The following is a 16,377-nucleotide window of genomic DNA, read 5'->3' on the forward strand; positions in this document are numbered from 1 at the left end:
GTTGCTGCATGAGAAAATCAGCAAGACTAGAAACTATTTAAGAAGGTCAGTAGCCATAAAGGGACAGGGACAAAGATCAAACCAAACACTATTTCCATTCAATAAGGAATTATTTCAATAACCTCAAGCAGCAATAGACAAATAAAATTTCTGTATTCACAAAGTGAAACAAACTTTTAGCAAAGCTGAGCACTGTCAGTGACAATAAAGACTGCTTTCAATAAAATGCTCAATCATTAATGTTACAGAGCCTTCCAAGAAAGTATGTTTCCCATCTTATTCTTCCACCAGTCTCAGCCTGAAAGCTAAGAACCAGGGGAAACAAGCTTTTCAGAGCATAAGAAGACATGCAGGTATGCAAAACATTACTTTAAGAGTCTTCTACAATAGTCTTATCACTGATTTTTTACCCTTTTTTAAAGGTGTCCCATATGTCTAAAAATTTATTTGCAATCAGCTCATATGATTAACAAAACACCTTTGCTACTGGCTTAAAGAAGGTCATGGTGAAATTTATTCCTTTAAATTGGAAGGATGTGAAACCTCTCTTGCAAAATGTTTTCGAAAATTAAGATTTGCCTAAAGGAGAAACGAAAAGGATGTAAGTGGGGAGGGCCAGGAAATAACAGGCAATTAGAAACAGTTAATATACAAAACAAAATATGAAGAAAACTAGTTTACTGAAAAAAAAAAATCAAACAAGACTTGATTATAAATCATTTCCACTGCAACATTAAAATAGAAAGTAAGAGCCCAGAAATAAAAGCTAATTTTAGAAATCCTCTAAGGAATGGAAAGTCACTATAGAAAAAGACATGCTTGTTTGCTAGAAAACATTGTTAGTGCCAGTCAGTGCTAGAAAAAAAATTCTTTTGTTTTTATTGTTCCTTTCACCAGTAAAATCATTTACATCACCAACTCTCACAAAGACTCTAAACAGGCAAAACGAAAATTAGGCCCAAAACCAGTGAAGACAAAGTGCTGTCTGCCCACCACATCAGACAGTGCTTGCCAGTCTATTGGGCTAACAGGGGCACTATTGGAGATAAACCTTTTAAATACAAGGGTTTCATTATTGGGACATACATTCCTCACAAGAGCTGAAGCTGTCTTTGGAATCCAGCTAGAAAGTTAACTGAGGAAAAAACCACGACAAGATTTCAGTTAATAATAAATACTGTTTTGCAGATAAGATCCAACAGTGGCCAAGCTTTCCTTCTAGAACACTTCAATGGCCAAATTAGCTGAATAACTTCAGCAAGAAAGTTCTCCTACAAATTTTGGGAAAATGAACCAGTAAAGTTCTCTGATACTTTCACACTGTATCTGGCTATCAAAAGCATCTTCTTATTTTGCCACATGAGTGTAACAACTGTATCATTCAAAAAAACAGATTTATAGTGCTTTCAGTTGCTGAACAGAACTTTTCCCACCTAACCTTGAAAACTATCCATATTATAATAATTATAATACATGTAGGAAAATTTGACTTTTCCGAATCAGCTATATATTTTTGCAGATCCTACTTTAATCTAAAGATTATATTCTGCCAATAAATAATTTCAATGAAACAGCAAGATTTCAAAGACCCTCTACTTTTGCTATGAAATGAAAATTTAAACATTACTGTAAAGGCCATCACAGCACTTTTGACCATTGCCAAATCTTCCTGCATGAGGAAGGGCAGGAGGGAAGCTAGTAACTATGAGTTACAGAATATGGAAGAATCACTTCATCTTTGATGATCAGAATTACTGTGTTTCTAGAATAACCAGTTACATTGTTTTCCCCAGAGGGAAAACAAAACAGTGGCAGCTGCAACCTCCAGAAAAAAAAAAAAAACCAACAACAACAACAAAAAAAAAAAAAAAAAAAAAAAAAAAACCAACCAAAAACAAAAAAAAAAAAAAAAAAACCCAAACAAACAAACAAAAAAACCCCAAACCAAAACAAAAAACTTTTCCCCAACTTTAATACCTGCAGTTCACATGTAAACAGAATAAAGTTTGCTCTGTAGAGGCCCACAATTCTATAACCACACTAAACTCCACAGGAAGGATCAGCTTCTCAGTGTAGCTTGACAGTGCCCTTAGTTCTGAAAGCAGACTAAAATTCCTGGGTATCAAGCAATCATTTGCACCCTTACACCCAAAGTCACAGGTTTGAGGGTGTCTGCATACATGCAGCCCCACATTCCTTTGATTAAGAAGCATAAAAGAATATGTTATAGAACACACAGAGTAAAGGCTGATAGACCAGTACGAAATTAAAATCCTGTGGTTTTCACTCTTGATTGTGGTCATGAGAACATTAATTTGCTTGTGGCATTCCTAAATTTGTTTCAGAATCTTAACAACACAAACTCAAAAAAGTCTTAATCCTATTTTCTTGAAAGGGCCAAGAGCCTCAAACCATGACCCAAAAATGGGCTTACTGAGAAACAGTGTTCAAAATTCTGCAAATAGGATTACAGCTTACCTTGCAACAGTATTCAGTTATTTAATGGCTGCATTAACCAGCCCAACAGAGACATCATTACAACTAGAGAAACTTGTGGAATTCCAAGATTTTAAGCAGCAGATCAACTGAAAGAGTAACATCCCTTTTCCACAACCACTGTTGAGCAGTCCTAGACTTTCTGAAATAATTATTTATGAGTGTGACTCTGGGATAATAGAATACAAAGCAAGTTCAATCACCTACCATATGAAAATATACATTAATTGAAAACATTAAGAGACAGAAAAACTTAGACTTTAAGATGAGCCTCTACTCACTCAAGCCTGAGTTTTACAAAGATATCTTTATTCACTTAGAAATATCAAATGGTAAAATAAGCTCCTCTACTTCAAGACTTTCTAACAAATTTTGTCATCAGAAATAAAGGTCATTTCTAACCAAGACCAAAGTAGTCTCCTTTATGAAAGTTAGCTGAGCAACCATATGAGACTAAGTTGTACTACCCTCAAGACCTTCAAAGTTTTCCACTACAATGAAGAAGCATATAACCCTTACATAGAAGTGATAGATAGCAAGGTAACCTCAATAGTTCTGATCAGAAACATCAAAGCAAGGCATTTGTTTGCAGAACTGAGGCTCATATTAAAGGAGATGCAGGCAACACAACTACTGGACTTTTACTGTATTTGCACTAAAAATTGCATAGAGGCATGTTTTTAGTAGAAAGTCTCTAGATAGTCACAATGAAACAGCCTATCTACTACAATTGTTAGCATACTCTACATTCCTCCAACAGAAGCAATACAAATCAACCTTGAAATAAAAGGAAACCACTCTAGGCTTACCCCAGTCTTCCCTCTCCCCTAGGAATCCCCAGCATCTCCTGGCCTTCATTTACAAATTCAAATGCACCACCACTTAAGAACCGAGTTGGACATGCAGCATGACCTTAATTACAGCCTGCATGAAATTCAAGTGCAAGTTACTCCAGAAAAACAACTCTTCCTTTGACAGACTCAGTGAGGTCAGAATGCCTCCATTCCCCCTTCCCTGACGTGTTTTATGCCCAAAGAACACCAGGCACAGCAATGTCCCAGGCCACACTCTCCAGCCAACCAAACACGCTGTAAGAGAAAGGGACCAAGAGCTTTGCCCCATCACATCCTGCACCCCAAAAGAGAGACCCAGCACCGAGAGCCAGCACAGAAACCTGCTGAGCATCGCACCCTTCCATGGACTCAGACACCCCAACGGCACCAGGGCAAGTTCATGTTGGACATGAGGAAGAAATTCCTAACACAAAGAGCAATTAGGTATTTGCACGGGCTGCCCAAGGAGGTAGCAGAGCCACGGTCCCTGGAGGTGTTTAAGGAAAGACTGGATGTGGCACTCAGGGCCGTGGGCTGGCTGACAGGTGCTCAGTCACAGGTTGGCCTCGAACACCTCGGAGGCCTTTTCCGACCCAGTAGATTCTGTGAAAAGGCACAGACGTTCCCAGACCTGGGAAAGCAGGATACCCGGAGCCCCGAGAGGGAAAGTGACAGCGGACAAGCCCCAGAGCCCGCACCCACCGCTCCCCGCTCACCTGGCAGGTACTCCGCCTCGAAACGCCGCCGGGTCTCGCTTATCAGAGCCCCCTTATCCTGCCGCTGCTGAAAGGAAACACGGAACAGGAGGGCCGTGAAAGGAACGGGAAGGCCGGGGCCCCAGACAGCCCCAGACCCTCACCTGTACGGCAGGGCCCAGCCGCCCGCCCCGCCAAACCACCAACCCCGAGCGGCTGCGGGCAGCGGCTGGGGAGAGAACAGCCGTCAGGAAGGCAGAAGCAAGGGGACAGGGGCGCAGGCACTCACCTCAGCCATGATCCAGCGGGTCCACCCGCGCCGCCCGCACTGAGGCAGCTCCGGCAGCGCGAGGAGCGGCGGGAAAAGGGGATGGAGCGGCGCCCGGGGGGCGGGGCCTCAGGGAGAGCCGTGCCCGGCAGGCCCCGCCCCTAGCGGTGGCCCCGCCCCCGCCCGCGCTCCCGTCATGCTCCCCGCGGCGGGAGCTTCGGAGCGGCCCCGCCGGCCGGGATCCGCAGTACGGCTCGGAGAGGCCCCGCCGGCCGGGAACGGCCCCGAGCGGCCCCGCTGGCAGGGAGCCCGTGGTCACTGCCCTTGTCTGTACCCGGTATCTGCGGGAGCGGGAGGTATCGCGGCCTGAGCGGTCGCTGCGGGTCCTGCAGGTTGAGTGAAGCTCGGTGAGACGGCTGCGGGTTCCCTCGGGGTCCCCAGGGCCTTCTCGGGGCGAGGAGGGAGGGAGGGAGGGAGGGAGGGAGTCTGCTTGGCCGCAAAATGACTGGATGGTTCTTCAGAGAACTTTCTCCTTCGAGGCCTTATAATTTTACCAAAAAATAAGTTATAGCTATTAACAAGCACTACGCCTTAGAGAAGGTTCTTTAATTTCAGAACTCAAAGCACAGTTACTTTCCAGTCTGCGGAAAGTAGACTATTTGTGGCTTCTTCAATACAATCACACGAATTGTGAGTGTGTGGCTTGGTTTCTGTCCATTTATATTACACTGTACAGCTGTTGATAACCACAGAATTCATACTTTGGTAAAGAAACATTTTTATTTCTATTAGTTAGATCTCTCAATAAAGTTGTTTAACTTCATTATTAATCTGTGAGATTAAAGCATATACTGGCCTCATTCTAAGATTTTTCTGTATTATTGCTTTGCAATGCATAGCTATTCTTAAGGCTCAGTTCAGCTTGTCCCAAAACAATTTAATTTTCTTTTCTTATTTGCTTTTTGTAGGTGAAAAATGTCCAGAAAAGTTAAAATTTCCACACAGAATTAAGCCTGATGGAAATAGGGACACATGATTTTTTTGTAGAGGAATATACATAAAGATAAATCAAGATGCTTCTGGGTGAGCAAGATCAATTCTTGTCCTACAACGGTGAAGTCCTTGTATTTCAGTTGTCAAAATCAAAGCATGCAGAGGAAGCAGGTGATAAAACAATGAATTTATGTGTCAGAAGGATGGCATTCAACAGAGACACTAAGGTGTTTGTTCAGAAGTCTTCTGGATCATTCAGCATGGGAGTCAGTCACTCAAAAATTGAAATGATTTGTTGTAGCTGCACGACAGATTCCAGAACAGGGATTATTCTTCCCTGCATTTTGATGAAGAAGAAAAAACGGAACAGTATCAAATACTTTTTATTGTTGCTTCACGGTTCTAACCAATTTGAGCCATCCTTTTATTTTAAATTAGATTATGAGCTGAAAGAAGACATCAGGTTGTTTGCTGGCCCATCACTGTTATGGATACATGCCAACAAGCTGTTCTACATCTCTTCCAACACCTGTGTTGTTCAAAGTGCCCCTGTTCATCTTTCTTGCGTGGTGTGGACAGGTGAAATTATGGGTGAAGGCACTGTTGTCTTAGGGATAAGAACTGCTTGCCTGCCAGAGACTGAAGACCCAGATGGGTTTTCTGTTTCAGACAGAGCCATCTGGGGCAGTGAGTTCTTTGGATATGCAATTCAATCACAGAAGTTTCTGAGTGGCACGTGCTTCATGCCTCATGCCTACAGCAGAGTGGTGTCTTCTGTCTACGTCTGCAGGAGTGAGAGATTGAGGAAACAGCTCCAAATATCACTTGTTGCCATAACCCACAAGAACCAGCTTGTTTGGTTCCAAAATGGTGCCCCTAAAGGTGTTTGTGAGCTTCCTTACGAAAAGCCATGTTCAGTAACACCAGCTCTAACCAGCAGCAGAGATTTGCTATTTGCTGTGTCTTTTGCCTCTGGAAATAGCTGTGTTGTACAGAGGAGAGACAGCTTACAGGTACTGTTGGCTTCAAACAGCTCCATTTTACTGCAGTCTTTTTTGTATATATTGTCTTATTGAAAGTCCTGCAACTAAAAACCTGCATGTTCAAGTTCTTTAGATTTCTTGTTAGTTTATTATTGTTGCTGCTAGTAAAATAACCTGTCTAAAGTATGACATTGTTTTGCTTCCATTGCTTGCTTATATATCTGAAAATGAAGCTTGTACTTTCTCATTTAGCAATATATTTATGAATCTGACCAAAGCTTCTGTTGCTAATGGAAAACTGCAGTAATGTGAAAACTTGAAGTTGTTAGGCAGTTATGAGTCTGCCTGGATGATTTGTGTTAGAAGTAACCTCATACCATTGCAAGTATAAACTGCTCATTGGAACGTCAAAGCTTTTTGAGCCTTAATTCCTAATGACAAAAAGTTGTTCCTAGAAAACGTTGTTTTATGAAAATGACAGGAAAAAACCTTGCTATTGTTTCTTAAAATTAGGAGAGACAAAGTTTCTGCTAAGGTTTTGTAGTAGTCTGACAGGAAGACTTTTATCAGTCAAGAAATAAAAATTTATAACATTTAGTTGCTGGCATTATTATAAAAATTTGTCTTTAAATTTCAAACATAGTTAAGTCTGTTGTGAAACAGAGATATTTCTCAATATCAAAGGTACAATGCCTTTAACTGATCTCTGAGTATTACTGCTTCTAAATAACTGTTACAACATTCAGCTGTTCAGGTGTTTGAATACACTGAAAAGTTGTCATCTTCTCTGCAGCCTGTAATCTGGAAAGTGATCTTTAAGGAGAAATGGCTAATTTCTCCCAGAGTTACATAGGCTCTAAATGATGGGGTGAGAGTGAGAGGTTGGAACTTCTAAATATTATTGTATTCCACAAAACTGAGTAGGCTCTCTCTCAATGGAAAGCAAGCCTCACCAAAATGAGATCTCAAATACAATATTTATTCTAATAAATGTATTTTAAAACCTCTTCTACTCTAGGTGGCTTCCAAATGGCAAAAAGTGAAGTGTGTTTTGGTGGATGATTTTATTGGCTCTGGAAGTGAGCAGCTGTTACTGCTTTTTAAGGATGACTCCAATACAGACGTGTTAAGTACATTCAAAATAACAGATCTTGGGGAGGTCAACTATGCAGTAAGTTGAGCTTGCCTTTTCTCAGCTACTCAGTCTGTGCTTACTAAATTAAGAAAATCTCAACAAATCATTAAAGTATTGATGCAAAGTGAAATTTGATGTGTGCTGTGAATGCCCTGAAGTTTGAATACAATATTCCCTGCTGTAATCTTAAATTATCTGAAGATGTTTTTTTTTGCTTCTATAATTGTATCAACATTCTGTTGGGAAATTAATGCAGCTGAAAATGCTTTACATACATAATAGTTTTGCCACAATGCTTACCTTTTGGCTAAGAACCCTTAATTTAGTTAAGGCCATAGTGCTTGTTAATTATCTTCTCATAATTGGGTCTTTCCATTATGTACTATCAAATTTGAATTGCTTTCAGAAAATAGGATTTTGCTTTTAAAAGACATAGTGTGATTCTCTTGGCTTGCTGTATTTTCTCCCAGATTTTTATAATGCTGTGTAATAGCCTGTATCTTACTTTCAGCTTTTTAATTCATTCAGGGTTTTGATTTTGTTTTTTTTCTTTCAGAGTGGTATCAATTATAAACATGATGTTCCTGCTGCAGAAGGATTGCAAGAGAATGGTTTGCTTACTGTCCGAGCCCTTGAAACAAGATTACAGGTTTGTACTCAATAGTTCTGCCTCCATGTTTTCTGTAAATTACTGTTCTGTATCATTGCATTATCTAGAGGGTGAAGCTAATGATACTGTTATTATTGAAGATAGTGGTTCAGGGAAAAGGTCAACATGGTTAAGTATTTATTCTTGAATCAGTAGTAATCTGTGTTTCAGGTCTCTCAGTTGTTGTAAGTGCATTAAGGTAATTGTCATGGTCTAACTTAATTTTAATTAAAAGTTTGAGATAATGCTGAAGCTATCTTATCAGAGCTCCTTAGCAGTCATTTTACTTGTGTTTAAATACCAGCTTTAAAAAACTGGAAGGTTTACTTCTTTTGCTCCCCATTACATACAGAACTTTCAGGTCATGTAGTAGCAGGTTCCCGGTGAGTGCATTTGCACAATTGGTGACAGTGGTTATTTCACCACCTCTGATGTTCGTGGTCCTGTTACTAGTGGTTTTATAAGGATAGTTTTGAGATGTACTATAGATAAAGCTAAAATGTATCCTTCTTTTAACTAGAATCATTTATAAAACAAACTGGGGGGAAAGTTGGGAGTTTCCCACCCGACATACGCACCAGTGTGAGTGCTTCAGTAGTCTGTATATTAGCCTCTACCAAATGGGTAATAATTGACAAATAGGAAGATCATTTAAGAAAAAAAAGCTTTAGGGGAGAGCATGAATCTCATTCTGAGTCAAGGATGTGAGGCTATTGTTAATTTGCTAAGTGTACTTTAAAGACTAGATACAAGGTTATTATTCCTGTCACTTGAGAATTAGGGAAAACTAAGTAGGGTATTGTGGCAGTTTTATTTCCAGCCTTTAAAAATGAAGCAAATGAATTGGCAATAGTTTACCAGTCAATAAATAAATAAAAGAAGGACATATTAGGAAAAGACTGAAAAAGAAAAGACTTTTCTAGTTCTAATGACAAACAAGATATTTAAAGTGCATCATCCAAAAAATGAAAGCTGTTTGGAGAACAGTAGACAAAATGTTTTTTTCCCTCCTAGAAGACCAAGAAAACAGAAGCTGGATTAATATTGAAGACCTCTTGAGGTCCCTTCAATCCTGCTTTTTTGCAGCTTGCATGTTAGAGGCCTATTGGCTTTAATAGAAGTGCAGTCTTCCTTCCAAATGCATCTTTTTCTGTTTCTGCATTTTTTTCTTTTTTGACTGTCATATTTTAAAACTGACTTCACTGCTGCATTCTTGCCCTATTCATTACATTACTTTCCTCTTCTACAAAGCAGAAATTAGTTTCTGTTTCTTACTGGCTGCTCCTTCCATGAATCTAATGACCTTGTCCACCCTGCCACTGACAGCTGTATGTTCTATTGACGTTCTATGTTCCATAACTTTGTTCTTTCAATACACCAACTGGCTTCCAGCTGTACAGCTCTGTGAATCTGTGTCACAAGGAAACGAATTAACTGGTTTGCACTTGCTACTGGTTCTGCTGGAAACAAGCTACTGGTTGTATATTTTATCTATTGTGTGCTGATATAGTTCTTACAGACACAGAATCCTTCCCAAGACCTCACGTTTCTGTGCTTTTAGATCTTTTTAATCTCTAATTTTCAAAGCCATGTGCTAGCACAAGCATTGTAAGCAATTGGAAACTTACTGTGTTTTAATGCTGTAAATTTTTGAAGTTGTCAAACTTATGAATTTGGAAATAAGTGCAGATATTTCTTTTTAACCTCACTGTTGCTAACTTGTTGAAATCCCCATTGTTCTGTATTATATTTGCTGAACAGGTGAAGTACTCTTGCTGGTTTTTATAATCTGATATATAATTGAATTTCAAGGATGCTTGTTTTGAAGCAGTACTGCATGTGTTCTGCTTAGCTTGGGAATTTTCAAAGGTTATTTAGTCTTGAAGTGGTGCCTCTTGATATTTATCATCAAAATTCAGATGTTCTAGAAATTTGCAATCAAATCAAGTTTTCACAGTCTCCATGGAATGTTGTGTTTTAGAGCAAGATAAAACAGCAGATGCAGCCCTTTTGCATCCTTGTTGCTTAACTGTTGTTTTACATCTGCACAGCTGTTTTCTTGACCACGTGAGAACTTTGGCAGGAATGAATTATAGTCCACTGGATAAGGAAGTTGTATTTAAGTTATACCTAGTAATATATATAAACTGCATTTTGCAGGCAGTGAAATCGAAAAACAGATCAGCTTGATCAATTTTGAATTGTTCTATATTTATTTTGTATACACTATTTTGGGCCTGAATCCAGCCTTTTCTCCTTTGAATTTTTTTTTTTACTTGCGTTTTGGTATCTTCTGAAGAAGGCATTCTTTGGCAGAGTACTGCAGTTCCATTGTAACAGCTGAGGTTACAGGGTTTCTCATGGTTTTAGTTGATTGTTTTGGCAGAAATAAAGAAGTATCTTTATGTCCACTGGTCTGTTCTTCCTCCCATTACTTGACAGTTTTGTAAGGACTGTTAATTCTGGATTTACTCACAGCTCTATTGTCTTTGGCTCTGGACTGCCTTGTTTTTATGTTCATGTTTATTTTCTCTTCTAAGGTGATCTACTTTTATTTTCTTGGTTTAACAGCACAAAACTTGTAACTCCTGCTGATGCTTGTAGTGCAGTACATCTTGGCATGAAGCAGAGAGGATGCGCCTGTCACTTGTGACAGAGGGGGACACAACTCAGTCTTGGGTTTGCTATGTGGTGGAATTCAGGTCTTTTTCTTGTGCTTTAGGAGGAAAAAGGGCTTGCAAAAGCCAGATTGGTTAGCAAGGATACAACAGTGAAGGTTTGGCCATTTTGACTGCTTCCACGTCTGTGCTTCCCCATTTGCTTTCTGGTTCTCAATTGTTTATTCAGGAGTTGGCTCCAATGAGAGTGAATGATGGCTTAGTGTTCTGATGACCTAAATTAGGAAGATATTGTAGACTCATCTTCATTTTCATCTCTTGAGTCAAGTCTGGCCCTGGATTATTCCTTGGAATCTGGTGCTTAGATTCACAGTTGGATAGGTGACAATTTTTTTGCAAAACTTTTCATGAGTGCTGTTGGTCTAAATGTCCTTTGCCAGTGCAGCTTGAGCAGATGATATCACTTTACTTATAAGATCTGCTTTTTTATTCGGGCTTAAAATGGATTTGTGTGTGTTATGTGTTTGGGGGGGGCGGGGGGGGGGGGCGTTTCTGAGGGGATGGGTGAAGAGAGAAGTTTGGTTTTGCATTCCAGAGTTCAGTTCTCTCCTTGACAGCATTGCACTTCTCAGGATGTTCCTTTGCAGATAATAGCTTTTGAGGAGCTTTCTTAAAACCTGAGAAGCTGGCATGATGTTCTTTCTTTATTGCTTGGTTTGTGGGTTTTTTTGGTTGGTTTGCCTTGGCTGGTTTTTGGGGGGATTTTTTCATTGTGTTTTATTTAACAGAGATGCAGCCAACATGTGTGTCTGCTTGTATATCTGTCAATTCTTCAAAATATTTACTTGACTAATAATCAATATAAATCTTGAGAAGAAGATGAAACTGCTCTACATGAAAAAGTGAAGCAGGATTAATAATGAAAGATAGCACTCAGAAATATATCTATGGAAACATATCTGAATATCTATGTAATTTGATTACGTTTACCTTAATATTTATCTTTAGGTTTAATATTGAAAGATTCTGAGATTGATATTTTAACAACAGGGTAGCATGACATGAACATTTTTTAGAAATGCTATTTGTGATTCTTGCATAAAAATGGAAAGCTGAAAAGATATTTTGATAGCTTTAGTATCTTTTCTTATGTGCAGTAGTCTAATGATTATCTTTTACAGGCTGGTTGGACTTCTGTTCGAGAGCTGCAGCAGCATTTAGGACTCCAAAAGAGGGTCATTCTTGAGTCTTGCAGAGCATTAACAGATCTTGTTGAAGAAAGAACCCATATTCTACCAAACTCAAAAGAGGTAAAATGCAGGAGATGTGCCAAATCACTTCTGAATTCTGCCAAGCCATTTGTAGAGGGTGCTGCCATCATCCACTTACCCCTTTTGCCTGTAGGGGTTGCCACTATCAAAACTCATTAATCTGCTATTTAAGTCTGGTTCATTTTCTTAACTTGCCAGTTTATGTAGTTAGGAGCAAATTTAGTTGTTTCTGCTTGAAATTGATGTGCACAGAACCTCCTGACAACTGAGTGGTATGGAGGAGTAACCCCTTACAGAGTTAGTGACAAACACGAGGGGAGTGTACAGTTCTAATTGCCCAGTTGCCTAGATATTGAATATCTGTCTGTAATCTCACATGTTACAAAAAGGGAGTTGTCATAGAACTATGTGAGCAAAATTGATTTTATAATGGGGGCAGAGTGAACTGTGGGCTGAGAAGGTGATGGAGGTTGGGAAAATCTTATTTTAATACGTTTCTCAAAAGAAACCTCATTTAATTGAAATGAGGTTGATCTCTTTCAATTACTGTTGTGGCATCTTGTAAGTTTTCTGGATTTGCACAGAATATTGAGCAATTAAATGCAATGATATAAATTCTAGCACCTTATATCTTTGGACATTTAATTGTATGACAGGTAAAGATTTTGACATACGATGTTTACAAGGAGAGAGTAAGTTGTACTTTACATGATGATATAATGTGTTTTGAGAAAATTCAATTCTATTTATTGTAGAGAATAAACTATAGTTTATATATATCTTTCTATTTTATGTATCTTAAAAACTCTTCCAGCTTTACTTGTGGTAAAACACAAAGTAATGCAGTATAAAAATACCCAAAATCTCTGCCTAATTTACCTAAAAACCCACATTTTTCTGTAAGGAAGGCCTTGTCTCCCTCTGGGATGATGTAGAAAATCCTCCTGACTCTCTTAGTAAAGAGACATCACCAGCACCTGAAGTCCCAGAGCGCTTCACAGAGGAATTGTGGCAGCGTGTTGTGGGTGACAGCCTGGTAGTTGGAGTAAAGCTAACTGAATCATTTTATTTGTGAGTATATACACTTATCCTGTAATTTCATTGGTAGTTTTATAGAAAATGAATATGTAGGTTAAGCTCTGCAGTAAATTTGAACTTTCTCATGTTGAACATAAAATATTTCAAATGTGTATTGCCAGTATTTTTGCTACTGGTTGATTGCTCTCTAGCACTATGCAGAAAAATACATTATACAGCCAGAAATCAGTTGTGTGAGTATAATTGCAACATTACTGGAGACTTTTTTAAAAAGAGTCTTCTTTGACAAAAATTATGGTTCTTTGTAGTCTGTGTTGACATAGCAATGCTGATTTCAGTATATGCTGTGAATAAAGGTCTGTCTTATCTTGGCTCCTGGTGCTTTAATGTTAGCTACTTGTCATTCCTAATTGATTTGCTTCAAGAAGCACAAGAGAAAATATATTAAATTCTCTTACCAACTAATTAATACTTAGCTTTTGAATTGAACTCCTCTAGTCAAGTACCTAATCAAATTCTTGCAAAGCTTGTATTTTGTGTGATTTATGTGGAGCAATCAACCATACAATACTTAAACCTTCAAAATAATTTGGTTGAGTTTTTTAATAATCTTTAAAATTATTTGTTTATTCTATTTATTTTAATTACTTAGTAATTAAAATAAATAGAATGGTGGTGTTTCTAGTTGTAAATACTACTTACGTCATTTTCCCTTACAGAGAGGGAACTAAGTTGAAACAGTGTGAAAAAAGAGGATTATGTAAATTATAAAATTACAACATGAATTGTGTAATGTAAACTTTGGTGGAGTCAGAACTTATCTTTTGACCCATGTTCCCACAGGCAGTGTAGCTGAGGCTGTGTTAGGCTGAGCTCAAAGATTACTGATGCCACTGAAAATCATTCAGGTGGCTGTGAGGGAGCTGACCTGTTAGGCCCTCTGGCCATTCTGCTGGAGCTGTGGCTGTATTCTTCCTCAGCTGCCAGATTACTGTAACTTTACAAGAAAGTTAACCTCATCCTCTTGACAGGCTCTCTTAAGAGCCACTGAGGCAAAAGATTGTTTTTTGCTTTTTTAGTGTTTGTTCTTTTAGCTTGATGGTGATGCCTTTGCTTTTTTTTTTTTTTTTTTAAGTGAAATGATTCATTCCTTTATAACTTCAGAAATCTTCAGCAGATTTTAAAAACCAGCAGCAGTCTAGCCCTCTCCCCCATTTTTACAGTTCAGAAAAGATCTGTGGAGAAGCCATTTGTCCAAGATTAACCTGACAGGCCAGCAGCAGAACCTGGGTCTTCTGAGCTCCAGTTCAGTACTGTGCACAACAACCTGTGTTTTGTGGGGAAAAGGACTTGCAGTATCTCCAGCCCCAACACTGTAATTCTTTATTGATTATTTTTGTGCTTCCTACTAATGCAAGATTGCAGTGATATCATAGATTGATTTATGAGGTGGTGATACTTCTCTGTAAAGAAAATTAGACATTCATAAGACTTTCAAATGTCACTGACATCTTGAGATTGAATTGATTGACAGAATAATATATTCATTGAGAGAGGATCTGGAACAGTCATATTAGGATTTCATTGAAAGAGCCCCGTGTTGAATAAATAAAGTACTTTATACATTTCAGGAAATTGCTGCATGTTCAAGGTAATAGTATCTTAAACCTTTTATTTTACTCTCTACATTCAATTTTGTTTGAATATCTATAAAAATGTAGAGTGTCAGAAGAGCTTCTAGTCCTCAAAAGGGCAGAATTGATATTTTTTGCAGTTTTTTCTTAAAAAGAAAGTCAAATCTTTAAAAAAAAATCCATAAATGTCACGGAGTATCTTTATAGATTATGTAGACTTTTCAGCTTTTTCTGGCTGAATTAAACATTCAAATTCTTTTGGTTGAAATGAGGTGTCTGACTGACTTCTAGAAGCTCTTCAAAAACTCAGTCCACATTTTGAAAAATCTTCATACTTGGTTTATATGAAACAGTCATGTGAAGGACTTAGCCTCTTTGCAAAGTCAATGACTTAATCTGGAATGGTATTGGAATTTATGTCTTAAATGTCTGTATTAAGTCTGCAGAGTTGTGGTTATTGGTCAGAAGGCAAAAATGTGAACTGGAAGTGCAGTCATATTGTATGGATTTTCACAGGTCACTGAGTGATGTCAGTTTATCTCTAGTGATGGATCAAGACTTCTCTTCGATTTCTCCAATTATCAAGTGTCAAAGTAAAATCATTAAGCTGAACAAAGCCTTCTCAGCATTGGCAGTCTCCCCAAGTCAAATTGAACCTCCTCCAAAAAAGATGAAATTGGACTTGCACAGCAAGAATGATCTGAAAAAAGAATTTCCTAAGAGATCTTCAAGGATTCAGCTGGATGGAGCAAAGACAGTCACTGCTGTCACCAGCCTTTCACCACTACTGGCATTTCATCGTGTGTGCTGTGTAGTTCTTCTGCATGCCAGGAAGCAAAACCATCAGAATGATGGTTTACAGCAGAGCAAAAAGATTGCTGTACTCTGTGGGAAAATTTTGTTAAGTCTGGAAGATATTTCAAATGGCAGATATTCAATAAAGATGCTAAGGGATAATAGTTATTGTGCAGGTAAATGGATTTATATACTTTGGATTTATAAATATATATTTTTAATTATTCTGTTTACTCTAGCTGGTGCCCAGTTAAGTTTCTCTCTGAACACAAGCTGCACAGACTTTTTGGAAATTAAAGTTGGGTGAAATAGGAGATGGAACATTTTTCAAATTGAAAAAATGTTTAGTGAGTTGCTGTGAGGTTTTGCTAGCATTGGTGATGAAGGGTATCTGGAAAGGATAATTTTGAAGATAAGTTTGAGTACAGAATGCTGAAGCCTATGTTTTTTCTATAAATAAGATACTGTAACTTGATACAGAAGTTTTTGTCTGACATACTACTACCTCTTAAATAATACCAAAGTAATTGAAGCTCTTCCTCATCTACACATATATTAAGGTAATTTATTTTCATTTCTTTCAATATTCCTGATTGAATTGATTTTGAACTGGGCTTTTGCTCAGGTAATGAAATATCTTTTTTATTGTTTGCAATGAATTTTCATTTTTCTTCCTTAATGCTGTGTCACTGCTAAAGCAAACATGTCATCTTACTATCACAGGCTATTAATAGTCTTCTTTTGGCAAGGTGATGTTTATCTGAAGAGCTTTCATTATACTGGTGGTGCTCCATTAATCAGCTCTTTTGCTTGACAGAAGTAGGGATAAGAATTTAGGTGAGAAGAAAACTGCCAAAGAATGCCTGAAGTCAGGTGCAAATCCTTCACAAAAAAACTGGGAAATGAGCCAAAAATCAAAGTTCATTTATGCATGCAGCGTGATCAAAATATTTAGTTCAAATAGCTTTT

The 16,377-nt window shown here is 38.2% G+C and overlaps 2 protein-coding genes across 3 annotated transcripts in view; one reads left to right on the forward strand and one right to left on the reverse strand.

Annotated features, from left to right (window-relative positions):
• LOC118700044 (motile sperm domain-containing protein 2-like) overlaps nt 1–4,404 on the reverse strand; it is a 33,619-nt gene extending 29,215 nt beyond the window's left edge. Inside the window, exons 1-2 of one of the 2 annotated variants that reach the window (XM_036404351.2) lie at nt 4,314–4,404; nt 4,046–4,112 (exon numbers count right to left, since the gene is read on the reverse strand). In XM_036404351.2, the coding sequence (XP_036260244.1) occupies nt 4,046–4,112; nt 4,314–4,322 (76 nt within the window). In that variant the 5' untranslated portion in view covers nt 4,323–4,404. The remainder of the gene's footprint in view (nt 1–4,045; nt 4,113–4,313) is intronic. The other variant, XM_036404352.2, reaches the window with a different exon arrangement.
• Nucleotides 4,405–5,365: 961 nt separating this feature from the next.
• On the forward strand, nt 5,366–15,584 carry LOC118700043 (Fanconi anemia group B protein-like; the record flags this gene model as incomplete). Its single annotated transcript, XM_036404350.1, has 6 exons — nt 5,366–6,298; nt 7,287–7,439; nt 7,960–8,052; nt 11,852–11,980; nt 12,846–13,012; nt 15,130–15,584. Coding segments are annotated over exons 1-6 (1,930 nt in total), but the record flags the coding sequence as incomplete, so codon positions are not given.
• Between the last annotated feature and the right edge of the window lie 793 nt (nt 15,585–16,377).

The sequence above is a fragment of the Molothrus ater genome, unplaced genomic scaffold (genome assembly GCF_012460135.2).
Source record: "Molothrus ater isolate BHLD 08-10-18 breed brown headed cowbird unplaced genomic scaffold, BPBGC_Mater_1.1 matUn_MA614, whole genome shotgun sequence".
NCBI lineage: Eukaryota > Metazoa > Chordata > Aves > Passeriformes > Icteridae > Molothrus > Molothrus ater.